Source organism: Sceloporus undulatus, chromosome 1 (assembly GCF_019175285.1).
Source record: "Sceloporus undulatus isolate JIND9_A2432 ecotype Alabama chromosome 1, SceUnd_v1.1, whole genome shotgun sequence".
NCBI lineage: Eukaryota > Metazoa > Chordata > Lepidosauria > Squamata > Phrynosomatidae > Sceloporus > Sceloporus undulatus.
In genome coordinates, this window is record NC_056522.1 from 258,871,801 (window position 1) to 258,898,701 (window position 26,901).

Consider the following 26,901-nt stretch of genomic DNA (forward strand, 5'->3'; position numbering starts at 1 on the left):
ATTCAAGTCAATGGGAGTGCAGCATATGTGAATTTTGTCTTACACGGGTGGTGGATGGGCCCAGAACGGATTCCCCCGCATATGGCAAGGGCTGACTGTACTTTCTTCCAGTGCCATCTAAATCTTTCCATTTCCTAAAATGGGATGTACACTTAGATTCATTCCAAATGTTACCTTTTATGTATATACCTTAAATGTGAGATGTGTGGGTGACAAGCATTGTAAGCATTGACTTTACTAGTTACGATGGTGCAACAGCTTTAACTGCATTTCAAGGGTCAATTTACAACTGTTTAAAAACACACCCAGTAGAAATCAAACCTATACTGTATCTGTGATTCTTGTCTCTGTACAGTAGGTAAAGTGTGTAATGTTTAAAGACCAGGATTCCTTTTAAAATTATCTGAAATGAATTTGTTGTGAGCTTATAAGTTGTTTCTGACATATGACACTCCTATCATGTTGTTTTCTGGGCAAGATTTCTTCAGAGCAGGGTTTGCCTTTGTCTCCCACTGAGGCTGTGAGAGTAAGACTTGCCTAAGATTACCTCAAGTTGGGAATCCAATGCTCAAACTACTACGCCATGCAGGTTCTCAGCCTTAACAATATGAATACATTTTTTGGGCAACAGAAACAGTAATCTCAGTTCTAATGCTGGATTCTGAAAAGCAAGAAATTTCATGGTTTAAAGTTCTGTGTGTATGTGCCTTCAAGTTACCTGTCTACTTAGAGTGAGCCCATGAATTTCTTTGGGTTTTCTTAGACAAGTAATACTGAAGCAGTTCTTCCAGTTCCTTCCCCTAAAACACAGTCAGTCCTCTGTGTCCATGGTTTGAAAATATCCCCCCACAAAAAATAATAAAAAAACAATAAAAATGTGACTTTGCCATTTTAGCTAAAGAACACCATTTTACTTCTCCATAGTACATAATGAGACTTGGGCATCCACTGATTTTGGTATCCATGGCAGGTCCTGGAACCAAACCCCAGCTGATACCAGAGGGCCATCGTATAGGCTATAGTTGAAATTAAGGATGTTGTGTTGTACATGCCTCTCCTGGAGAGAGCAGTACAGAAACCCCAAAGATTAGTACTGTATATTTAATAGTCCTGTGGGAGGGGGAGACAGAGGGACACCAGTTCTTTGTGCATGACAAAAAGAAAGGACAAAGAAGAGCACAAACTTCATGTCATCACAGTCAGCTTTATTCATCTGATGTTACGATATTCTGGGCTGTAACAATGTGTCAGGATTTACACAGACTACAGGTGTGATGAGCTACATTAAGTACAAAAATAAAAAAGAAACTTCAGCAATTCTTCTGGAACCTGAAATGCAAAAAACAACAACAAATTAATCAAATTATTTCCAGATATATTGCCATCATATCTTTGGTGCTCAAAGCCAGGAAGACATAGGCTAAAACCTCAGAAGCCAGACAAGTGTTTGATGGTTATTGCGGGCTTGCTATCCTATGTTATTCAGGCCAAATAGTAACTCAAATCAAGAGAAAACTGATTAACAGTTGTATTTTGCAGTGCAGTTGCCAACAAGTCTCACCACTCAGTCAGCTACTAAATCCCTTGCCTTCTCCCAGTCCAAAATTCCAGTCTTTGGTGGAAACCCTAAAGTTCCCTTCAAAGTTGTGCCCAAAATTTATTCCAGCTTTTGGAAAAACAAACAAGTAAAGGGTAAGCCAGGGTGGTGTGGTGGATTAAGCACTGGACTATGACTCTGGAGACCAGGGTTCAAATCCCTGCTTGAACATAAAAATCCACTGGGTGACCTTGGGCAATTCACACTCTTGGCTTCAGAGGATGGCAATGGCAACCCACCTCTAAAGAAACTTGCCAAGAAAATCCCATGATAGAGTTGCCCTAAATTGGAAACGACATGAAGGCACATGACAAGAAGGGGCAAGAAGAGTAGTAGCCTTCTCATGCAGACTTTAGGCAACCTCTCCCCTATTAAATCAATCCTACTAATGTTTTAAAATTTTAATCTGCACTATGATAGTCAATTCTTCACCATTTCCTATTTTATTGGAAAAGTTAACCAGCATTACACAAAGGTTCAGGGGGTATTTCATTTTACAAACAGGCACAATTATAACTAACAATGATTACTTGGGTGAAGCCAGAACTCTGACTGCTTTCAAAAAGAATTAGATACTTTTGTTCTAATGTATTAATGATTTGAACAGGTTGGTTGAAAGAAAAATTGTGAATTTAGCAAACTGTAAACCACAAATAAGAAAAATATTCTCAGAACATTGTCTGGCACCAGAAGCATAAGAAGCCTTTCTCTTACGATTCCAAGGCAAGAATGAATACAGACTGTCACCCATTCTATAATGCATCATTTCAGTGTGATACCACTTTACAGAAGGAATTACCTCTGAGCAAACATATCCAGAATTGCACTGGAAGAATGCTTATGTTTCTGCCACCTCATCAAATTTAAGAACTTTCAGCTATTGGAAAAATGATTGAGGCACTAAGATAATTAATATATATTTTAATTAAATAATGTCAAACTTGCTAAATCCAATTGTAATCAATACAGGATGCCACAAAAAATTCTGGAAATTTTCCCAGATTCAAAATGGCCCAGAAAACCCACATTACAAGATTCAACTTTAGTATCTTACCTGAAACAGCTCTTGGCTTATTGTCAAACATAGATTCCAACCCAGAGCAGTAAGAAGAGTACTCCAAAGCCCATAAAAAGTGAAGCCACCAGGGAAATGAGCAGTTCCTTGTAAATATCCCGAGTATATTTAGTAGAGGTCACTTCATAACTGATAAATTAATTAAAGTAAAATACAGATATGGAAAACTGAGGAAAATCCAGGCAATCTGCGCTGAAAAATGGATCCTCTTCAACAGGTTGCCAGTGCCACCCTTTGTACTAATGTTCACCCTTTGACAGATGCTTGAGGTGCAGAAATTACACAGGTGAGGCTTCCCTTGGCATAAACTGAAAGTATCACCTGTTTAATTTCTGTGTGACTGTGCTTAAAAGCAATGGAACAAATGTAAAGAAGAGGAGCAGGTATATTATTTGTTATTTGCACTGTGCTGAAGTGATGCAGGACCTCTCTTAATTTCTTCCTATAGGCTCCAGGAGAGATCTTATGTTATCATCACTTTTGAATCTTATACTGAAAAGATTATATGGATACAGAACTTGAATGAAACATCTTAAATGTCTGCAGATACACCCCGCTCCCTTTTATGCCATTAGACTGCTAATACCTGGGCTGTAGAGCTGAGATCAGTTCAGCTGGCACTGGGGTGACAATTTATGGTCTCCAGATGTTGTTGGACAGGAACTCCCATCATCCTACACAACTGGCCACTCTGGCTAGGGCTAATGAGATTTGCAGTCCAGAACCAGGAGGGCCACAAGTTAGTTAACAAGACAACACAAGTTCATTTTACCAGCAATTAAATATTGCATATGACAAGTTTCCTCTTGAAAGAAACCCCTCTGCATTGAATGCTCTCTGCTTCTTTATGCACTAGAGATGCAGACAAACAGCAGAAGCATTAAGACTATTCTCTTGATAATCAAAGAACCCCAAATTACTTGCCATGTCACAAAGTATTTTCCTGAACACCTTTACAGTTCTTTTTTCTTATTAGTTGTTTTCTATGTATTTTCTACTACTTTTTTTTCAAGATTATATATCCGCAACTACAGAGCATCAGAATTTAATCTTCCTTCACAACTCAAGACAAAGCAATGTCTTGCCCAGTTCCTGAGAAAGATATTCCATCTTTAAGTCTGTAATCATATCTGTACTTACTAGGGAGTTAGTTCTAAACTTGAAAATGTTTAGACTCACGCTCTATAAGACACACCAGAATAGTTTTCATCAGGCACGTGATTTGCTATTTTATATAGGCGTTTTATCATCCTAACTGTAGACTTAACATCTCACTTCGCTGAAGGATAGTCTAAAAATGCCCACTGTGTTTGTCAAGAACTTATGATAACTCCCATTTGAAATAACCAACGCACATAACCGCTCAGGAATTTGTAGTATTGCCCATACATTCCTGAAGCAAACAAAACACAACTTGATCCCATCCTGACATCCCTTCACTCAGCAGTGCTGCTTTTTGCGAAAAGAGGATACACGAAGAACCAGGCAGTGAAGAACATGCCAATGGCCAAGAGCACCACGGTCAGATGTGGAAACACAGCCGGGTTCACTGGGCTGGTGTATCTGCTCATCGTCTCAAGCTCCTGAATGTGGGGAGAAGAGAGGGAGCATAGTAATTGGTGTATATAAATGTGTGTGTGTGTGTGTGTTTATAACCTGTCTTTCCCCCTACATGGGATGGAAGGCAGCCCACAACACACATTGAAACAAAATACAAGGAAAAGGCAGTGATTATAATACAGAGCCCATTAAAAACCCCAATTTAAAACTGTTTGAAAGCATTTAACCTTTAGCAAGAAAGGCAGGATATAAATTAAATGATAGAAGTCCAGCACTCGCAGACCACTGAAGGAGCCTAATGCAGCAATGTTGGTCGCCAAGAGTCTGTCTAAACAAAAAGGTATTTGCTTACTTGCAGAAGGATAACAGAAAGGGCAGTCTGGCCTCCCACAGTGCTGCCCACCAATAACTAATAACTTTCAGGGCAGAAGTTACGTTTATGGACTGTGGCTGCTGCCAGACTGACACTGCCATGGCTCAGTGTTATGGGATTCTGGGATCTGTAGTTCGGGTTCAATTCCCAGCTCTGCTATGGAAACTCACTGGGTGACCTTGGGCTAGAAGTCACACTCTCTCGGCTTCAGGGGAAGGCAATGTCAAACCTTCTCTGAACAACTCTTGCCAAGAAAGCCCTGGTCCAAAACACAGTGCAGAAATAATCCAGTTTAAGATGGCTTTAACTCCCCTGGCTCAGTGCTACTGAATTCTGGGAATTGTAGTTCATTGTGGCACCAGAGTTCTCTGGCAGAGAAGGCTAAATGTCTCACAAAACTACAGTTCCCAGAATTCCCTAGCACAATAATAATAATAATAATAATAATAATAATAATAATAATAATAATATTCCTTGGAATCCAAGTGTGTGTTTTGGACCCCAATGAAAGGTTCGCCTTAGAGCTGCCACAAGTCGGAAACAAGTTGAAGGCACACAACAAAAACAACAACAACAACAACTCACGGTGCACCAGCACCAAGTCTCCCACAAAACTACAGATCCCAGAATTGCACAGCAGTGAACCCTGGAGGTTAAAGCGGTGCCAAACTGCTCCATCCCTGCACCAGTCTGTGTCTTCCTCATCTCCCATTTGCCCTTTCCCTGAAACAGTGGTCCCCCCAAACTCTGCTCTTTGGTCCAAAACACACTGCAGAAATAACCCAGTTTGAGACTGCTTTAACTGCCCTGGCTCAATGCTATGGGAGTCTGGGAACTGTAGTTTGGTGAGAGATGTTTAGCCTTCTCTGTCGGCGAGAGCTCTGGTGCCACAATAAGCTACAGTTCCCAGGATTCCCTAGCACTGAGCCAGGGCAGTTAAAGCTCTGCAGTGTGTTTTGGACCTTTAAGAGGTTTTGGACTTCATCTCCCAGAAGCCTCAGCCATGTTGGCCAATACTGAGGGATTCTGGGAAATGGAGTCCAAAATCCCTTAAAGGACGCAGCTTGGGGGTCCGCTGATCTACAATAATACATAAGCAGCTTCCCTCGGTGCCCATCGCCAATGCCTCCCAAGGAGACCCCTCGCAGAGGCCAGGAGGGAAGCTCCAAGGCGGAGGCCATCACAGGAAAGAAGAGGGCAGGAACAAAATGGCTCCCCAGCCCCTTTACCATCTTGCTCCCTGGCCCCTTCTCTAGTCAGCTCAGGCTCCTCTTCCTCCTCCCAGGCCACGCAGGGACACGTCTCTTCCTCGGCGGAGACGCCGGAAATCCATCCGGGAACTTCCTGTCCAGGCCAGAATGAAAGTCCCCTCTCGCCTCCTCTCTCCCCAAGAGCCTGACGGGAATTGTAGTCCGTCCAGCCACAGGTTAGAAGAGAACTACACCCCCAGCACTTCCTGTCCTGTCAAAAAAATCCCCTCTAGGCCTTACCTGGCGCTCTTTCTCCATGTTCTCTCTCCCCAAGAGGCTGGCGGGAATTGGAGTCCGTTCGCCAATCCGTGAACGGGAACAGATTAGAAGAGAACTACATCCCCCAGCACGTCCTGTCTTGTAAAAAATCCCCTCTAGGCCTTCTTCGCTCGCTCCAAGAGGCTGACGGGAATTGTAGTGCGTTCAGCCATCCGTGAACGCGAAGAGGTTAGAAAAGAAACTACATTCCCCAGCAGGCGCGGAAGCTTTTCTGGTCTATAATACACACCCGCCCAGCTTGAGGGCGCCAAAGCAGAGAGGAAAAGGGCGCGAGGGGAGACGTTGAGCCCTTCGGCCCAGGCTTATACTCTTTTGTTCTTGTCAGCTTAACCTGGCGCGCGGCGGGCAGGTGGGTCGCGAGGGAGGGAGGGCGAGTGCGCATGCGTGGGCCGGGAAAGGTTACCAGGGAGCGAGGGAGAGGCGGGAATGTTGGCCCTTAAAACCTCCGAAGGGAACCATCATCATTATTATTATTATTATTATTATTATTATTATTATTATTCGGGGTTTCCTTGGCTTGCCATGGCCTCCTTCCCCTGAAGAGGCTGAGAGAGTGTGACTCCTTGCCCAGTCCTGCGCTGAGTCCACTCTGGCTGTCTCCTGCCTGGTGCTCACAGCAGCCCAGCTGCTCAGAGGCCAGCCATTGCCTTCTTAGGCTCCTCTGGCCTCGTCCCACGGAGGCCCAAAACGCCGCAGAAAGGCTCCAGCCTGAGGCCGCCCTGACTGCCCCGCTCAGTGCCTAGTTCTGCCAGACATCTGGGCTCCTCTCCGGAGAGCGCCGGGGCCACGAGAGGCTGCAGGTCCCAGCATCCCCCAGCACTCAGCCAGAGCCAAGGGGCAGAGATGCGGCTGCCTAGGCCCTTCTTGGGCCCGTGTGCCCGCCCTGGACCCAGGGCCCCTCGGCCCCAGCATCCCTAGCCTTGCAGAACATGAGATGAGGCCCAACACTCTTTCCAGCTCCAACTCTCTTCTCTTTGCTGCCCTCGCATTCCCTGGGTTGCTTTGTCCCGCTTTTCTTCGCACCCTGTTTCTAAAAGCTTAGCTGCACAGTAGTTTTAAGTTGCCGCAATGCAAAAACATTGTTGGGGGGGGGGGCTGAAAGCAAATGTCAGAAGGGGTAGGATTCTTATTTGGGAGGCATCGCCGTGTATTCATCTGCCAACAGTCCCTAATGTTAGGTTTCAGTCAACAGACATTAAAACTCTCCCTTTTGCCCTCCTTGGTAAGCCTTGTGCTGGGATTTGCAGTTCCAGCCTAAGGCATTTTAAAGGGAACAGAGGCCTGTCTCTGATTAATTCACATAAGGCCCTTTTATCTTTACCTTCTGCTAACACCCCAAAGTGCCAGCTTATACTGCCTTGTCCTAAAGGGCCGCTTATTTCATTCCCCCGTCTGCTAACAGACACCCTTCCCTGCCTTGTGGATGTGTTGCCTTTATAGGTAGAGTAGGCTGTTCCTGGCCGTTCACCTGCTGCACAGACTGGGATTAGCCCAGCGTTGAAGGATTTTTGATCTCCCACATCGCCCCCAAACCTCGCAGCCATCCCAGTTGGGGACAGGGGCGGTACTCCATCAAAACTAGGCAATACCAAGCTGGGGACAGCTGCTTTACCAATAAAGGGTTTTACAAGCCTACTTAAAATAAGGGAGTTTAATTCTTCCCAACTGTTAGGATACTTTTTCCAAGCCCTTAATTATATTGGGAATTGGGGTGAAGGAAGAGGCAGGAACCTTTTGCAATGGGCAGAATGATGAAAAGCTGCCTTCTTTTCCTCTTTGGAAGAAGTCTAATGATCCCAACTGCTGCAAGTAAACTATTTTTTGTTTCAAGAGTGGTTTATATTCCACCTTTCGCCCACAATGGGAATCAGTTATACATCCGTGTCCTAGCAGTAGCCACCTTTCTGGTGATCTGTAGTCCTCACTTAACCAATCTGTTTTCTATTGCAAATACAGTACCAAAACCTTTCCTAGGAGAGAGGTTTTGGTATTTTTCCTTCAGCTTCTTAAAGTGTCAATCCAATTGTGCACAATCAATTGACCAATAGAGTTCATTAACTACAGTACTGATGATTTTTAAGAAACTGCAAGAAGAGTATAGCCCAATCCTATTACAAAATAACTTGCTTGCTTAAACTTTTGTGTTCATACCTGTTGTTTTACTTCCTAGGTTTTTCCTGTTTATCACTCCGGAGTCAGATTTAACCTCCAGTTTTGTTACTAAGATGGGAATCCACGGTTTGGCCAAACTGATTGCAGACATCGCTCCTGCTGCCATCCGAGAGAATGACATTAAGAGTTATTTTGGTCGGAAGGTGGCCATTGATGCTTCTATGAGTATTTACCAGTTCCTGATTGCTGTACGACAAGGGGCTGATATGCTACAGAATGAAGAAGGTGAGACCACAAGCCACCTGATGGGTATGTTCTACCGCACCATCCGCATGGTGGAAAATGGCATCAAGCCTGTCTATGTCTTCGATGGCAAACCCCCAGAGTTGAAGTCTGGTGAATTGGCTAAGCGCACTGAGCGGAGAACTGAAGCAGAGAAGCAGCTGCAAGAGGCCAAAGAGGCAGGGGAGGAGGAAAATGTAGAAAAGTTCAGCAAAAGGTTAGTTAAGGTGACCAAGCAGCACAATGATGAATGCAAAAAGCTGCTGACCTTGATGGGCATCCCTTATGTGGATGCACCTGGTGAAGCTGAAGCTAGCTGTGCTGCCCTGGTGAAAGCTAGCAAGGTGTATGCAGCTGCAACAGAGGATATGGACTGCTTGACCTTTGGTAGCCCTGTACTAATGCGACATCTTACAGCCAGTGAGGCAAAAAAACTGCCCATTCAGGAATTCCACCTGAACCGTATTCTTCAGGATATGAGCCTGACTCACAAGGAGTTTGTGGATCTTTGCATATTGCTGGGTTGTGACTACTGTGAGAGCATTCGTGGTATTGGACCCAAGCGTGCTGTGGAGCTCATCAAGCAGCACAAAAGCATAGAAAAGATCATTCAACAGATAGATACCAAGAAATACTCGCTGCCTGAGAACTGGCTGCACAAAGAGGCCCAACAGCTCTTCTTGGAGCCTGAAGTCATTGACCCAGACACTGTGGAGCTGAAATGGACTGAACCAGATGAAGAAGGGCTTATTAGTTTCATGTGTGGGGAGAAGCAGTTCAACGAAGAAAGAATCCATAATGGAATCAAGAGACTCAACAAGAGTCGCCAGGGTAGCACTCAGGGCCGACTTGATGACTTCTTCAAGATCACAGGTTCTATCACTTCAGCCAAGCGCAAAGAACCAGAACCCAAGGGATCTGCCAAGAAGAAAGCAAAGGGCAGTGGTGCTGCAACATCAAAGTTCAAGAGAGGAAAGTAAACATTATTTTTTAAAACTCTGTTACTCCCCTTCCACTGGATCCATAGTAAACTGCCAACACAGCTCTAACTTACTGTAGATCTGCAGTACCCAAAAACTGTGCAGCTATTGCCAGGCCTTCAGTTCAAGCTAAACTGATGCATGGGGAAGATTGCTTTTGCCGACAAAATGTTTGACACTGCTGATTACTGGACACAGATCTTGTGAAGATGACTCTAGGTACTTCTCTCAAGGAATCTAGAGGGTGTTGGTCCTGCCTCTGAATGCTGTAAACTATCAGCCATCTATAGTAGGAGGCTTAGTCTGTCTTTGCTAGATATGCTACACTGACATGACTTTAGTTTTGATTTGTAGATTTCAATAAATATTGATGACCACTTTTGCTTCTTCTGTGTAGTTCATTTCATATAGAATTTTTTGAGGCTGAGTACAGTGTTGCTAAATCATATCCACATTATAATCTTAAGTGTACAAAAATGAAGAATTTCTATCAAATGAGAAATTTATCAAAGATGTACAATTACATGGTAGAATAGCTGCAGAACAACAAGACACTCGTCTTCTCGCTTATTATGATTATACAGTCTACATTTGTCACCTAAAAAACTGTTATATAAACTAACTAGTGAGAAACTGAATCAGGTGTTTATTTTGTAAGGATTTTTTTTTTTTAAAAAATGAATAGTCGGATGTGAACATTAAATGGAGCAACTAGAAATACTAGAAAATATCCTCCACATTTTATGAGGCTTTCCACTTGCTCTGGCTTAATAAAATTTAGGGCTGGTACAGCTTGACACTACCCTTTTGAGTGCCAAACTGGGACCTCAGCAATCGCACACTGCAGCCCCAGTCCAGCATTTTTCCAGCTCAAAAAGAAGCAACAAAATGCTGCTCCTTTTGGGGCTGGGAAAAAGGGCGGCTTTTCTGCCGTGTTGCCAGCTTTTCAGCGCTTGTGTGACATGTGAATGCCAGAGCGCCACAGCACTGTCTGCCATCTGGTATGGTGGGTGGCGTGACGCTGGCTTGGGGCAGCATTGCGGTGGGAGGAATCTGAAGGCCATGCCCCCAAACAGCCCATAGCCAGCTGAAGCTGTTTAGCCCCTTAGAAACATATTTGTGTTAGTCTGGTATATCAGATGGCATATTAAGAGTTTGATTTATTGACCAGTGGCATCACCTTCCTTGTAAACCATATATATAAAACTAACATAGACTAAACAAAGACTTCTTTGAATTTTTTGAAAAGATGTATAACTATCTAGTTTTTTCACACATTAGAATAGCTGCCTTTTTCTACACATTCCTGTAGACAAAAAGACATACGGTAGTTTTATTTGGTGTGGTTGCAAGTTCAGTAAACATGTTTTGTACAGCAGTGGGGAAATCTAAAACCCTGACTGTTTCAGGAAGGAAGTATTCAATTTCATTTTTGGAGAGCATTCAAGATTATGACTGGAATCCTGTTGTGTAGTTTTGTGGAATATTTATCCTGCCTTGTCAGAGCTCTGGTGCCCTATCAAACTACAAATCCCAGACATCCATAGCACTGAGTCATGGCAGTTAAAGTGGTGTCAAACTGCTTTATTTTTGCAGTGTGGCAGCAGCCCTAGAATGATCCATTTGTAACAGTTTGATGTTTGTGATCCCTATATGTTCCCATCCTTACATAAGGACTGTGGCATACCCTGACGCCTACTTACTTGTAAGCAGCAGTTTGTTCCCTTGGGAAGCAGCTGACTGACATTTCCAACCCCCTTTGGGTGAGCAATCTCTGGTGCAAAGAGTGATTGTGACAGGGACCTTCCCCTGGCTGTTGCAGCAGAGATTGCTCATGGAAAGGGATGGGAACTCCACTCAGCTGCTTTCAAAGCAGTTGGAGGATGGACCCCTGTTGATCACAATGGCTGCTTCCTGATAAGTAGAGACTGAGTGTGTTTGTCCGAGAGTCACTGTGTAGCCATGAAACTATAGTGCTTACACATCTGAAATTCTGCAACTATTCCAGCCTATATTGTTCAAAACGGAAGGAAAGCAAAATAGTATTTGGGAGATAGCACCATTTCAATTAATTTGCCTTCAATGTCAGTTAATAGCCACCTTGAATCCCATTTTGGGAGAAAGGCAGAATACAAATCCATTAAATTAATAAATAAAATAATGTATATTCCAGACAGCGTCATGAATGAATTAGTGCTTATGATTGCATCACATCATACATTTTTGTATCATGAAAGCTTCTGTTACTACAGTATAGTTAATTGAAGTCCTAAGTAACTTTAAGTCTCTAGGGTTTTTGGTCATCTCTTGTTTTCAACAAGAGAGGTGGAAGGAACAGGTGGAGCCTCCCTTATCCTCACCTTAGGATTATTATGAGCAATAAAAAGTGGCTGTTGAAGGGAAGCTTTAAGGCAAGCATTTCTTTACAGTACTGTTCAAACAGGTAATACATGGTTGCTGCTGCTTTATTAAACATTAAGCTGTTTATGTGCATCTGCTGTATAATACCTAATATGTATTAGGCAATACATAAAAATAGAGTTGATTTGGCAGGACAGTATCCATGTTCTGAGAAAAAATATATGTAGTGCTGATGCTGTGGTATTGAGAACAGGAAGTTTTCTTTGGGCAACTATGGGGATACTGATGACAGCAATGTTTTATTTAAATCTGAATATTTTAATCTTGTTCTGAAAGCAGTTTATTTACAACCTGTGTATTTTAAAAGCACATTCATTAAATACACAGGGATATATTTTTGCTTTTCATTACAATTCTTCAACCAGAAGTGTAAATAATGAAAAAAACATTAAAAATAAAGGGAGTTGTGGATTCACAATATTCTCTTGTTTTCAGATTTCACAGGGGGCATATGTATAAGTTGCTGTTTTTATAACTTGATGGTACAAGTTTTATGTGTAAATGTTCTGCATATAAATCTATCAAAAAAGAGATCTTGGCATAAATCCCCCAATTCCCTTGATTGTATTTGCCATTTGTCTCTTGACTGTAAACAGTTAAGGAACCTATGCATGCTCATGTATACGCCAGCACATTCACATATACAGAAGACTTCAACAGCATTCTGGCCAGAGTATGTTGAAATAGTTTATTATAAATAAGAAAAAAATTCAGACAGAGAAAATAATATAAGCATTCTGGTAAGAGGTATGTCTTCATCGTGCTAAAGGCCTCATTCTCTGCAAAGTCAGCACCTCTTACTTATGCAGGTAGGCATCCAACCAGATTTCTCCAGAATCCTTCAAGGCCCTGCAGTGACAAGAAAAAAAGAAAAGAAATTAAGTTTGTATGCAGAGCTGCAGCATGGATCTGAGCTGTGTTTGGCAAACAAATTTTTGCACTGAAACTTACTGCTGAGTACATGCAAAGAAACTTAAATGTGTTTTTGTATGCTTGGTAAAGGCATTCTGTGCAGTCATGCTGGCCCCATGTCTACAGTCATCTTTGACAATGCTGGCTCTTTGGCTTAATAATGGAGATGAGGACTGCCCCCTACAGTCGGACACAACTTGACAACCTTGTCAAAGGGGAATACCTTATGGGCTCATTCACACTACGAAATAACCCAGTGTGGAACCCGGGTTATTTCAGAGGCATTAACACTTCTTCCGATTGCACTCAGTGCAGTGGGGGGGGGGGGGCACCAAAAATCCACTTGAGCCGGTGGATTTTGCACCAGGTCACCTACTGCATCTTTTTTTGTGATGCCACAACAATCCAGATCCTTGGTAGTGAGAACTACAGTACTATTTATTCCCACTCAGTACCAAAATGTTGTATTTGAAGTAGAATTTCAACCCAAGGATGAAAAATGTTTCCCATCCCTGCTATAAATGATAAAAGAGCCAGTGTGGTATGATTGAAATGTTGGTCTAGGCAACCTGCGGCTCGCGGGCCGGATGCGGCCCAGCAAGGTCTTGGGACCGGCCCCAGCCCAGTCCTGCCGCCGATTGCCACCGGGGCCTTTGGCCTCTCATGTGCATGGGCAATTGTCTATAGAAGCCTCAGAAACATGCATTTATATTAACATTTTTTTAAAAATCAGCAAATTTTTTCGCGTGTCCTGCACTTTTTTTAAAAAAAGTGTCTTCTATTTGAAAATTTTGTCCCACATTTGTCCTGGTTTATTTATTTATTTAAATTTTTAAAAAATTATTTATTTTTTGGCTTCGGCCCCCCAGTTGTCTGAGGGACAGCAACCTGGCCCCCGGCTCAAAAAGGTTGCCTACCCCTGGGCTAGACCTTGGGAGGGCATAGTTTGAATTCCTGTTTGGTCATGGAAACCCATTGACTCATCCTGGGCAAGTCACACTTTCTCAGTCTCAGAAGTAGACATTGAAGAACTCCCTCTGAACAAATCTTGCAAGATAACCCTGTGATAGGTTAGCCTTAGGACTACCATAAGTCAGAAATGACTGGAACGTAAAACAACAACAAACTACAGTGGTACCTCGGGATACGAAATACCCAGGTTACGAATTTTTCAGGATACGAAAAAATCCCATAGGGATTTATTGTTTCGGGTTACGAAAGTTTTTTCGGGTTACGAAAAAACTCCGGCGCTATTTTAAATGGAGCCGCGGCAGAGCCGCGGCTTTTTTCCCCATTAGCGCCTATGGGTTTTCGGCTTACGAAGGCTTTTCGGGTTACGAAAGCGGCCGCGGAACGAATTATTTTCGTAACCCGAGGCACCACTGTACAGGTTGAACATCCCTTATCTGAAATGCTTGGGAGCAGAAGTCTTGCGGGGGGAGGTGGAATGTTGGAATATTTGCATATATTCCAACATGAGATATCTTGGAGATGGGACCCAAATCTAAATATGAAATTGTTTATTCTTTGTAAATACCTTCTACATACATCCTGAAAGGGGTAGAATTCAAAGATATAGCATGTTAGTCTATAGAATCAGTACGTAGAGAGATCTTCTAGCACCTTTGAGGTGCTACAAGATCTCTACGTACAGCAAGAAAGTAACTTTGTACACAATATTTTCAATAATTTTGTGCATGAAATAAAGTTTGTGTGCACTGAGCCATCAGAAAACAAAGGTGTGCCTATCTCTGCCACTCATAGGCATTTTGAGTTTTGGAGTATTTTGGATTTCAGATAAGGGATAGTCAAATCTGTTCTTAAGTCATCCTTACTGTACTTGTACACTTTTTATGGAGTTTATCAGATGTGAAATTTGAACTAAAATCCAAAGCAAATTCGAAGTGAAGGGGAAGCAGAGTCAATTCAAATCCAAGGCAATTCACGTGATGAATTATCTCAGGGGAAGAGCAGAATTGTGTTCATTCTTGTGGCAAAGTGAAGTGAGTGCAAAATAAATTATCACACCAGTACAAACCATGCGGAGTCACCAATTCAAATTGGCACCCTTGCGTATGCTCAGTGGGGCTCTGAATGCATCGTGAATCTTTGCACTTCCGGGGTGAAGAAGGGAGCCTGGTTCCACTTTCACGGGAATGCTAGCCTCACGGGAATGACTGCTCCACGTTTCTTCTTGCCTTCTATTTCCCCATCCCTGGCAACCAAACCCAAACGGGTCCTCCGTGTCAGAGCCCCCATCCATTTCAGCCACATCTACATCCTCCTGTCATTCTCCTCATCCATTTCAGCCCCATCCACATCAATCCTCCTGTCATTCTCCTCATCCATTTCAGCCACATGTACATCCTCCTGTCATTCTCATCCATTTCAGCCACATCCACATCAATCCTCCTGTCATTCTCTTCATCCATTTCAGCCACATCCACATCAATCCTCCTGTCATTCTCCTCATCCATTTCAGCCACATCCACATCTATCCTCCTGTCATTCTCCTCATCCATTTCAGCCACATCTACATCTATCCTCCTGTCATTCGCCTCATCCATTTCAGCCACTCTACCATCTATCCTCCTGTCATTCTCCTCATCCATTCGCCACATCTACATCTATCCTCCTGTCATTCACCCTCATCCATTTCAGCCACATCTACATCTATCCTTCCTGTCATCACTCATCCATTTCAGCCACATCTACATCTATCCTCCTGTCATTCTCTCATCCATTTCCGCCACATTACATCTATCCTCCTGTCATTTCCTCATCCATTTCAGCCACATCTACATCTATCCTCCTGTCATTCACTCCATCCATTTCAGCAACATCTACATCTATCTTCTGTCTTCACCTCACCATTCAGCCACCATTACATCTATCCTCCTGTCATTCTCCTCACCCATTCAGCCACATCTACATCTATCCTCCATGTCAGAGCCTCCCAGCATTTATTATTATTATTATTATTATTATTATTATTATTATTATTAATTATTATTATTGAAACTTACTATATTATAATAAAAATTCTTTGCTGCAAAAAATTAGTGTTAGAAGCTGCGCTTTACTTGGAAGTAAATCCTTTGGTCTGAAGAAGACCCATTTTGAGGGTGCAGAAATGATCCGGTTTCCTTTATTTTCCATGCTCCCTAAAGTACACCTCCCTGCATCCAATCCACTCTCCTTCTCTTTGTAACAGTTGCCTTCTCTTAGGTTGCATCTGCACTGGAAAAATCCGATTTGACTCCACTTTAACTGTCCTGGCTCAGTGCTATGGAATTCTGGGGACTGTAGTGTTGTGATACCTTGAGCCTTATTCTTATTATTATTTTGCAGTGCCCTGTTCTCCTTTGGGTACCCTGCCTCCAGCCTTGAGGAGAGGCAGGAAATAAATTATTATATTATTTTATTTATTATTATTTTTTATTATTGATATTATGCAGTCTCTATTCTTGAGGAGTACCGGAAGCAATGTAGCAAAATTGAAGCACTGAATCATGGGAAATTTGCCACCTTGGAGGTTTGTGGGGGTGTACCAGGACAGAAGCAGTTGCATTCCACACCAACCAATTCAGATTGAAATCGAAGTGAGCTTGGAAATAATTTTTGTGAATTTTGTTGTTACCAAATTCAAAAATCAGGAGTCACTTTGGATTGCTTTGGATCTTGCTCTAAATACTCCCCATAGAAAAACCAACCTGTATGTAATCACATTTTAACATGAATTCGCATGGTTGGACAAGGAGTGACTTCGGATTGGAGCTGCAAACCTGTTTGTGATATCATCCATTGTTATGCTTTTTTTTCTTTGTACATACTTTAAGTATCTCCAAAGGCTGTCAGCAGGGGCTTGCATTTGTACTCAATACCATATTTGGCACACAAAGATTTCACCAAAGGGGCTGCCTTCCAGATGTGTCGTGGCATTCTGGGGAAAGACTAAAAGAAAGTAGATTTCAAATTGTTTATTTGGGGAATACTGGGTATTTCATATAACAGAGCACAAGCCACAAACAAGTGCTTCTCCAGAATGCTTACCACAATAGAAATGTTTCACACATTTAGACTTTTCCCTTAGAAATGAGGATTCTCATTAAGAGAGCCTTGGATATGTAGAAAACACTTCTTAGAGATCAATACTTACTGGTGTTCAATCTGGAAATTCAAGTGCCCAGTAAACCAGTCGTTGAAGAAGGATTGGTGAACATTACAGGTTGCCTCTAGCTGAAAGGAAAAATACGTAGGAATTGCAATATAATAATGCTGCATAGTCTGCTTTCCAGGATGACAACTATATTCACGCCAAGTCCCTCCCATTATTAGCATGAGTAGATGGTATCTACAACATTGCTTTATTTACATAGTTGTAAAGGGTCATCAGTTAGTCATATTCTCTGTTCCCCAGTTCTCACTGCCTTTATTATTATGAGCCTAACCACTGGGCTCATGTGCTTCAATCATTATTCTGAATTAATGAGAAGAACTGGACGTTGAGTGTTCTGCTGTAGAGCAGGGAAGAAAAACTGAGTCCCTCCATACTTTAAACTGCAATTCCCATGACCCCTTTTCATTGACTTTATTAACTAGAGCTGATGGGAATTCTAGGCCAAAACATTTTGAAGGCCATACGTTGCTTCTGCTGTAGGTAGCATCTCTTATGAGCAATTGGAAATTTGAGTAGTGCTCTATTGAAGTGTATAGGAATTCTGAGATAGCCCCTTAGAAAGCAAAGAGGTTCCTTTTTTCTAGTTTCCCTTCAAATTTTTGTGTTAGTTTCTATCTGGTAGAAACCAAAGAGGCACAGTTTATGCTGAGGTGGATAAAATGAGATGGATGTTGTGGATGTTGTGGAGCCAGTATCTGATGAAGTGTGTTGGAAGGCTAGATTACTAAGAAGAAAAACAATGTTATGTATTATGTTCATCGGTTTCTAAAGAACACACCACTTGCATTCTTTCCACTCTCTGCAAAAGAGCCCTGGTGGCATGGGACACATTACAACTTCTACTTCAGAGACCTTGTCAGCAAAAACAAGCTGCAACATCTCTTGAGTTTACCTGCAATCGTCATCTTTAGCTGCTTTTTTTTCTAGTGTACCTTTCCTGTTTCACTTGCTACCTTTGTTGATGTTGTTGTTCTGCCCTTGAGTAGCCTTTGATTCATGGTGACCCTGAGACGTCTCAAGAGCTCCTGTCCTCAACCACACTTCCCAGGCCTGTGACTTCCGCATGCAGTCTTCCTATCTTTCTCCTGCCCTCCACCTTTCCTAGCATCATTGTCCTAATGATTCTTTTTTCGTCATGATGCAGCCAAAGTACAGCCTCAATTTAATCATTCTGGCTTCCAGAGAGAGTTCCGGCTTGATCCATTCTAGAATCCCCATCTATCGTATTCTCAGTACTCTTTTCCAGCACCACATCTCAAATGAACTGATTTTATTTATTTTATTTTTATTTTTTTGCTGTCCATCTCTCGCATCCATACATGGTGAGAGGGAATACAATGGCTTGGATGATCTCACATTAGTGTTCAAAGTTATGACTTTACATTTTATGATCTTGTCCAGTTCATTCATAGTGTCTCTTCCCAGTCCTAGTCTTCTTCTGATTTCTTGACTGCCTGTGTCTCTGTTCTGATCAATATTTGAACCATGGTATGGGAACACTGACTATTTTCTTGTTGTCTAGGATGAAGTCTCATAGATCTTCCATGGTCATTATTTTTGTTTGTTTTTTAATGTTTAGCATTACGTCTACCTTGGCACTTTCCTCCTTGACCTTCTCCAATAATTGCTCTGGGTCTTTTTTTATGCCAGTAGTATTGTGTCATCTGCATGTCTTAGGCTGTTAATGTTCCTTCCTCTTATATTCACTTCTCTGACCTCTGAGTCCAAGCCTATTCTGCATACAATATTTTATGCACATAGACTGAATAAACAGGGTGTTAGTATGCAGCCTTGCATGATCCCTTTTCTGATTGGGAACCATTCTGTTTCTCCATATCCTGTTCTAATGGTAGCCTCTTGTCCTGAGTACAGGTGACACATCAGGACAATCAGATGTTGTGGCACTCCCATTCCTCTTAGTGCAAGCCATAGCTTTTCATGATCTACGCAGTCAAAGGCTTTGCTGTTGCCAAAGCACAGGCAGTTTTTCTTCTGGAATTCCCTGGTGCACTCTATTATCAAATATTTGTTTGCTCTGTGATCCCTAGTGCCAATCCTTTCTTGAATACAGCTTGCACTTCAAGGATTTCTCACTCCATATATAGTAAGAGTCTTTGCTGCATAATTTTAAGCATGACTTTGTTTGCATGGGAAATTAGTGCAATGATTTTGTAATTACTGTAGTCTTTTGTGTCTCCTTTTTTGTGGGTGGGCTTTCATGGCTGGCATCCATAGTTTTTTGTGGGTTTTTCGGGCTATGTGGCCATGTTCTAGAAGAGTTTATTCCTCACATTTCGCCAGCATCTGTGGCTGGCATCTTCAGAGAATGCTGGCCTAGAAGAAAGCTCTCTCTATACACACACACACACACACACACACACACACACACACACACACTCTGAGTGACTCTGGGTCTGGAGGAAATTCTATGTTAATTTGTGTATTGTTCTGTTGTTGATGGCAGGGCCTCAGGGTGGGAAGATATGCAAAGAGGATTAGTGTCTGCTAATTGGTGATCATTATCTGCTGGAAAAGCCCCTGACCCGGGGTGGTTTCCCATTTGCATTTGCTGAGTCCTCATTTTGCTATTCTTCAGGACTGGTAGCCAAACTTTGTCCACTTTAAGGGTTTCTTCTTTCCGGTTGAAATTATCCAGATGTTTATGGACTTCAATGGCTTCCCTGTGCATTCTGACCTGATAGATGTTGGCATGGTCCAGAATTTCAGTGTTATCAAACAGTATTTTATGCTAGGATGGTTTATAACATGTTCTGTGACTGCTGATTTTTCCAGCTGACTCAGTCTACAGTGTCTCTCGTGTTCCTTGATTCGTGTTTGTACACTGCGTTTGGTGGTCCCTATATAGACCTGTCCACAGCTGCATGGTATCCGGTAAACTCCTGCGGCTGTGAGAGGATCTCTCTTGTCCTTCACTGAGCACAGCAACCAAGAAAATCCAGCAAATGCACCCCTTATTACTTTCTGGCCCTTCGGCTTATCCTTACTAGCTATCAGTACAGATATAGATCCCATAATGGGGAGCAGGAGACCTCTGATGTATTTATCTACGTGCAATTCTTGGTGATTAAAAAGTTGCTCATCTTTACCATCTGCTGTTATGTGCCTTCAAGCTGACTCTAATGTATGATGATCCCATTAACAATATTTTCTTGGCAAGATTTGTTCGGAGGAGGTTTGCCATTGCCTGCCTCTAAAGCTGAGAGGGTCTGACTTGCTCAAAGTCACTCAGTGGGTTTCCATGGCTGAGTGGGGATTCAAACCATGAACTCTCAGAGTCCAAGGGACCAACAAGTACTGCATTCCATTGCCTAGTGGAATTTATCGAAGTCTTTTCCCATATCAACAGTTTGTTGCGTTCTCCTACTTCTTTGCCCTTCCTTGTTGATTAATATAGACCATGTAAACTGCACCTTTGCTACCTCTAGTCCCCATCATTCCTTGGCCCAGTTGGGACCACTAAGTCTTCATTGTCACTCTACATCTGTGTCTGCATCTGTCCCTCCAGTTTAAATATGTTAGTCTAATAAGTGTTCAGTTTCAGCTGCAATTCTATTCTGCTTGATTAGAAGTAATGCTAGCATGCTAATCTACTTTTGGATATAAGTAGTCCTGTGCATAGTCACACAGTTATTAAACCTTACCTGTGTGGAGACCCAGTCCAAGTTCTTATCATAATCAATATTCATGGGAATGTGGCTCATTTGAGATACCCAGACAAACCAAGAACTTTCCAACATCCTGCAAAATACAGAAAACAACTATTTGCCACACAACTGTAAGCATGTTCATTAATCTTATTATGTAACACACTGGATAGACCCATGATCGGCCCTTTTTTGTATTCATTAATATGTATTGAATCTAATATGCAGAGTATGAACCATGATCAGCCCTTTTTTGTATTCATTAATATGTATTGAATCTAATATGCAGAGTATGAACCCTTGAAAAAATCATATTGTTCAATGAGTTCATATTTCTGTGTTGTCTGAAAAATGCCTCCTTTGTGTTTTACTTACAAATCTATAACTTGAGTTCACTCAAAGTGAACTCAGAAAAAGATGGAAGAGAGAGGAGAAGGAGCATTTGTAATTAAACAGTATTAATAGAAATTAGAAACTAATGTTCTCTTTTGTGTATCTGTAAATGGAAACTCACTGGGAGACTCTGGGTGAGTCCCACACTCTCACCCCCAGAAAACTCTGTGATAAGGTCGCCTTAGGGTTTCTGTAAGTTGAAAATGAAGGAACACAACAATAAAAATAGCATCCACTTAGTGCTGTTCTCTCAGAGGGTACACAGAGATCAGTTGTATTTGGATGCTAGTAGCAGGCAGAAAGATTGGAGGAATCAGATCCTGGAAACAGGAAGGGGAAAACAAAATCTTAGAATGGGAAGAGACCACAAGGGCCATTTTTGCCAATTTACTATTATTATTAATCAGACAGGGTAGGCACAATTGACCATCAGTGACAGCTGGATCACTTTGCTTGAAGACTTGGTATATTAAACTGTGGGCTATTCTGACTTACAAAATTTGAAGCCAGCTACTTTTGCTAATAAAAACAGGCTTGGAGGAAAAGCTCTCATCACCACCAATGAAGGTTGTCACATTAAAGCCAGTCTACCATTTTAGGAGTGGAGTGAAGAGACAGGTGTAGCTGGTGGCTTTCATATCAGTGGGTGAATTAATTTGCAGTGGGTTTTAATCCACACTTCAAAAAAAAGCTGTCCAAGGTGCTGAAGTCTGTTCCTCCCTAATAGTTTCTTTCCCTTGGGTTGCGCCTTTCAAATTCAAAAGGATTCAAAAGCCACAGATATGGAAACAAAGCAGCTGTGGCTGTTAGGATTGGGGGCTGTGGGCTAAAACTGCAGGCTCTGATGACCAGATCCTTCCTGCAAGATACTGGTTTTCACCCATGTTTTAAGCTTTCCGAGGCCACTGCCACCTGATGGATGAGGCAAGAGTTGATGTAAAGCAAAAGAAGGCAGCAGTGGAAGGTTGGGGGATGCATTATCCCCCTAAAACCCCTTGGAGGGCTGTTGTACCATCAACTTCTCTCCACTTTGAGGTGTGTTTGTTTTTTTTTAAATACCCCCAAATGCCACTATAGGAGACATACTGTAGGGAGGATTTTCACCATGTTTTGGGCCTTTTTATGTACATGAAAGTCTTTTTAAATAAATAATAAGTAATCTAAAGTCACATCCAGCTTGTTTTTTAAAGCCCTCTCCTGGGTCTAAAGTGGCTTGGGGGGGGGGGGGGGGGAAAAAAAAGAAAGGAAAAACCCCATAGGGGGTAATGGAAGGGCGATTTTTTTAAAAATGAGAAAAATTGCTTTGATCTCTGGGGGACCCGAGGGGGCTCCCAATGTGATGGAAATGCCTTCCACATCCCCAAAGGTCATTTTGGGGCATTTTGGAGCAAAACAAAAGTGGGAAAGTGATTCCTTCTACAAAAAAGTTATGACCCCTGTGGGGGTAAAATGTCCCCAGGGGGGCTGTATGCAGGCTGCAGGCCATACTTTGCCCAACCTTACAGTAAAATCATCTAATCTGTACATATGGCAGATATTTATTCAAAATTTCACATTCAGCATTGGGAATTTGGTTTTCACGTACTGCTGTTTTGCCAACACAGTTGTCAGTATATGAGAAAAATCAAGGCCAAATTTGACTGGTGGTATTTAAAGCAGAAATAAGGAATTGGATATGGAAATAACATTTGATACAGCTGATGGGACCCAAATTGTGTACCAGTTCTGAAAGATGCAAGTGATAACCTTCTAGCAGGTGTTATTTGTATAAAAGTCTAATGACACATCACTAAAAAGATTGAGAAAGAAGGACACAGAATCTGAAAACTGAGATGGAACTGTATTGCCCCAGCTAACTAACACTGCTTATGTTTATGTCCCATTAAAACTACTGGAATAAACTACTCATTACTTATCTGAGTCCTGCTCAGATCATCATGACTGTTAGTTGAACTATGGACTTTGTGTAGTACCTGAATAAGACGTAGTATAGCATAAAACCCATTGGTCCTAGTAGGTATGCTTGAACAAAGTACAGCCGGATAAAATGGGAGGACTGCCAAACTAGATCCTAGGAAAAGGAAAAGAAAGAGGCTGTCAGACACTTGCAGCAAGAACTCATTGCACACTCTCATGCTCTTCTCTCATCTTTTATCTCATTGGTGCATTAGAAGCTTCCTGATGACCTCCAGCTAGACCCTGCCAGACATACACAGAATTTTGTTCACTCTTAATTATATTACCAAGCATAAAAATTGTAAGCTGAGCCCAGAATTTCACATCCTAAACATCTCACCTTTCATTAAAAAAATGTTTCTAGTCCTCTAGATTGTAGATCTAAGTAAGGCATTTGATACTTTGGAAACTTTGAGACAACAGAACCGATGTTCAATACACAAAGGTGGGATTGCAGAGCTTTATACAGCTGATTGCACAGACACTTTACCTAGTAAATGCAGTATGTACTTTTTAAAAAAAGCATAGTAAAAATGTCAAAATTCAGGTTTTCCAATGTTCCAGTCATTTCTGGTTTTGAAAAACCCATTATAACCCAAATTTTGGCATGGGTATATTCGACCCCAGACCCATCAAAGTTTCCCACTCTTAATCTATATAAAAGGCATGTATGATTTGCCCATCTCATTTTTTCAGTATTTCTTCACATTTAGTTTGACGCTGGTTTTTTGACAGAACCTATAACAGAAGCATCCAGTGACTCTGGAAACAAGGTTATTCTGGATAGTTTTGAGTTTGTGAATACTGAGGACGTGGACAAACTCCTTGGCTGTGTGAAAAGGACGACATGCCCTCTTGATCCTTGTCCTTCTTGGTTGACCGTTCAGGGAGGAGATGCCATAAAAACTGCATTACATCATATAATAAACGCATCTCTTCGGGAGGGTAAAATTCCATCGGCCTTAAAATAGGCAATAGTAAGACCTCTTCTGAAGAAACCCTCCCTTGATCCCCTGTTAATGTGTAATTATAAACTGGTCTCCTTATTACCATTCTTGGGCAAGGTGATCGAGAGGGCAGTTGCCTTTCAACTCCAAGCAGTCTTGGATGAAACTGATTATCTGGACCCATTTCAAACTGGCTTCAGGGCGGGCCACAGAGCTGAGACTGCCATGGTCGCCTTAGTCGATGATCTCCGTCTGGGCATCGACAGGGGAAGTGTGACCTTGTTGGTGCTCTTGGACATCTCAGCGGCCTTTGATACCATCGACCATGGTATCCTTCTGGAATGCCTGGGAGAGTTGGGTATCGGGGGCACTGTGCTCCAGTGGTTCCGATCCTACCTCTCGGGAAGATTCCAGATGGTGAGGCTGGGGGACAGTTGCTCTCATAAAAGAGAGCTGACATCTGGTGTCCCTCAGGGCGCCATTCTGTCCCCCATGCTGTTTAACATTTACATGAAGCCGCTGGGGGAATTCATCTGGAACCATGGAGCACGGTGTTATCAGTACGCTGATGACACCCAGATCTATTTCTCCGTGTCTCTGACTGATACAGTGACTAAGGATGGCACCTCTCCTCTGGATGCCTGTCTGGGGTCAGTAATGGGCTGGATGAGGAAAAACAAACTCAAGCTGAATCCAGAGAAAACAGAGGTACTCGTGATAGGTACCCCAAGCCCGGGGAGGGAAATTTGCCATCCAGTCCTGGACGGGGTTACACTTCCCCTAAAGGACAAAGTTTGCAGTCTGGGAGTACTCCTGGATTCATCCTTACAGTTATCATCTCAAGTAGATGCGATGGCCAGGAGTGCTTGGTATCAGCTTCGGCTGATACACCAACTGCGTCCCTGTCTGGACCGAAAGGATCTAGAAACAATAATACACGCACTGGTAACCTCTCACTTGGATTTCTGTAATGCGATCTACATGGGGCTACCTTTGTATCAGGTTCGGAAGCTTCAATTGGTTCAAAACACTGCAGCCAGATTGGTCGCCGGAATCCCAAGAGCGGACCATATAACACCCGTATTAAAATCTCTTCACTGGCTGCCAATTCGCTTCCGGGCCCAATACAAAGTGCTGGTTATTACCTATAAAGCCCTAAATGGCTTGGGCACGAGTTACTTGAGGGAACGCCTCTCCCTATATAATTCGCCCCGCACCCTCAAAACAACGGGGAAATTGTTGGTTGAACACCTCAAGGTGAGATTGGTAACAACTCACCAAAGAGCTTATACAATGATGGCTCCAACTCACTGGAATGCACTCCCGGAGGAGATTCGATCCAACTGTACACTGGAAGCCTTCAAGAAGGCATTAAAAACTCATCTCTTCCAGTTAGCATACCCTCCCGATCCTTTGTAAGAAAGTATTCCCCGACCAGATTGGACGACTACCCATAATTGATATCCCGACTATCCTAGTTGTATTGTTTTTAAAATTGAATGTTTACAATTGTTTTATAACTGTTTTTAATATTGTATTTGACATGTGTAATAGAGTTTTATCGTATCGTATGTACACTGCTTTGATCTGGAGGAAAAGCGGTATAAAAATAAAAGCTTTATTATTTATTTATTATTAGTATAAACTAAGGTTGTGGCTCAATGATTGAGGCAGATAATGGATGTATTCCCCCACTCTAATAGTGTCCCCCTCAAGGCATCCTTTTACTTTCAGCCATAACCAAATGGTCGTGTTAGTCATTCCTGTTGGGAAAAGACGAACCTGTAAGTGAGAACAAGGTGGTTGGAAGGACAAAATCAGGCCCAGGTGTCTTGGCCTTCAGTGAACAGGACTGTACACAGGGTTGTGTGTTTCCCTGTTCCTCTTCAGCACCAAAGGTCTATGGAAAATTTTCTGAAATCAGAAAGGCCTCCCCCTTCCTTCTTTCCCTAGTTCAGGATACTGGTCTGAGATGGCAAATTATGACCTAATTTCTTTTTCTGTTTAATTAATTGGCAAGAGATTTTATTCTGCTGAATTTTTTTTTTTTTTTTGGAGGGGGAGTAGTGTTGTTTCAAATTGTTGAGCTTTTCCCAAATCTGTATAAGTCACCTTGAGAGCCTGCGTGGTGTACTGGTTTGAGCATTGGACTATGGCTCCGGAGACCAGAGTTTGAATCCCTGCTTAGTAATGGAAACCCACTGGGTGACCTTGGGCAAATCACACTCTTTCAGACTCAGAGAAGGCAAAGGCAAACCTTCTATGAACTAATTTTGCCAAGAAAATGATAGGGTTGACAAAGAAGATTTGAAGGCACATGGTGACAACAGAGTTTATCACACTGAGATTTATGCAGCTCAGATCCAGGGTGACTCCTGGTTCAGCAATGTGAATTCATGTTGTAACGTGAATGTTTTATCACACCTGGTTGCCCTTCCGTTGCCCTTCCGAATCGAGGGGGAATCGAATCCAAGGCAAGTCACGTGATGCAGATTCACGCAAAGTGGAGTGCACATTTTATTACCACACATCCGCATTCCATGCGGATTCAACTATTCAAATTGGGACACTTGCGCATGCTCAGTGGGGCCATGAAGGCATACTGAACCTTTGCACTTCTGGGGTTAAGAAGGGAGCCTGGTTCCACTTTCACATGAATACTAGCCTCATGTGAATGACAGCTTCACCTTTCTTCCTCCCTTCTATTTCCCAATCCCTGGCAGCCAAATTCAAAGGGGCCCTCCCTGTCAGAGCCCCCATCCATTTCAGCCTCATCTACATCTATTCTCCTATCATTCTCCTCATTTATTTCAGCCACATCTATATCTATCCTCCATGTCAGAGCCCCCATCCATTTGTTATTATGGAATTATTATTATTATTATTATTATTATTATTATTATTATTATTATTATTATT

General features: G+C 42.4%; 3 protein-coding genes across 7 annotated transcripts in view; 1 reads left to right on the plus strand and 2 right to left on the minus strand.

Annotated features, from left to right (window-relative positions):
* Positions 1 to 1,184: 1,184 nt before the first annotated feature.
* TMEM258 (transmembrane protein 258) lies at positions 1,185 to 5,991 on the minus strand. Its single transcript, XM_042445786.1, has 4 exons — positions 5,835 to 5,991; positions 4,146 to 4,255; positions 2,652 to 2,801; positions 1,185 to 1,329 (listed from the first exon to the last, which is right to left on the minus strand). Exons 1-3 carry the CDS (start codon positions 5,835 to 5,837, stop codon positions 2,675 to 2,677), a joined length of 240 nt encoding a protein of 79 aa, XP_042301720.1. The 5' UTR covers positions 5,838 to 5,991; the 3' UTR covers positions 1,185 to 1,329; positions 2,652 to 2,674.
* Positions 5,992 to 6,012: 21 nt separating this feature from the next.
* FEN1 (flap structure-specific endonuclease 1) lies at positions 6,013 to 9,885 on the plus strand. Of its 5 annotated transcripts, none has more exons than XM_042445780.1 (2): positions 6,013 to 6,031; positions 8,305 to 9,885. In XM_042445780.1, the coding sequence occupies exon 2, from the start codon at positions 8,360 to 8,362 to the stop codon at positions 9,506 to 9,508; it is 1,149 nt and encodes a 382-aa protein (XP_042301714.1). In that variant the 5' UTR covers positions 6,013 to 6,031; positions 8,305 to 8,359; the 3' UTR covers positions 9,509 to 9,885. The 5 variants fall into 5 exon arrangements, with proteins under 5 accessions (XP_042301714.1, XP_042301717.1, XP_042301715.1 ...); XM_042445783.1 differs by lacking the exon at positions 6,013 to 6,031 and adding an exon at positions 6,150 to 6,302; XM_042445781.1 differs by lacking the exon at positions 6,013 to 6,031 and adding an exon at positions 6,336 to 6,483.
* Positions 9,886 to 16,996: 7,111 nt separating this feature from the next.
* LOC121926305 (acyl-CoA (8-3)-desaturase-like) overlaps positions 16,997 to 26,901 on the minus strand; it is a 575,266-nt gene continuing 565,361 nt past the window's right edge. The window contains exons 8-10 of the mRNA XM_042459169.1: positions 23,053 to 23,150; positions 20,684 to 20,780; positions 16,997 to 17,080 (exon numbers count right to left, since the gene is read on the minus strand). Coding sequence (XP_042315103.1) covers positions 16,997 to 17,080; positions 20,684 to 20,780; positions 23,053 to 23,150 — 279 coding nt within the window. The remainder of the gene's footprint in view (positions 17,081 to 20,683; positions 20,781 to 23,052; positions 23,151 to 26,901) is intronic.

What these genes read in the sequence shown, in the direction of transcription:
- TMEM258 (XM_042445786.1), bottom strand. An exon ending in TTCACTGCCTGGTTCTTCGT is followed by an intron (nt 2,802 to 4,145) that starts GTATCCTCTTTT and finishes TTAATTTATCAG; the next exon opens with TTATGAAGTGACCTCTACTA.
- FEN1 (XM_042445780.1), top strand. Translation starts at nt 8,360, where the DNA reads ATGGGAATCCACGGTTTGGCCAAACTGATTGCAGACATCGCTCCTGCT.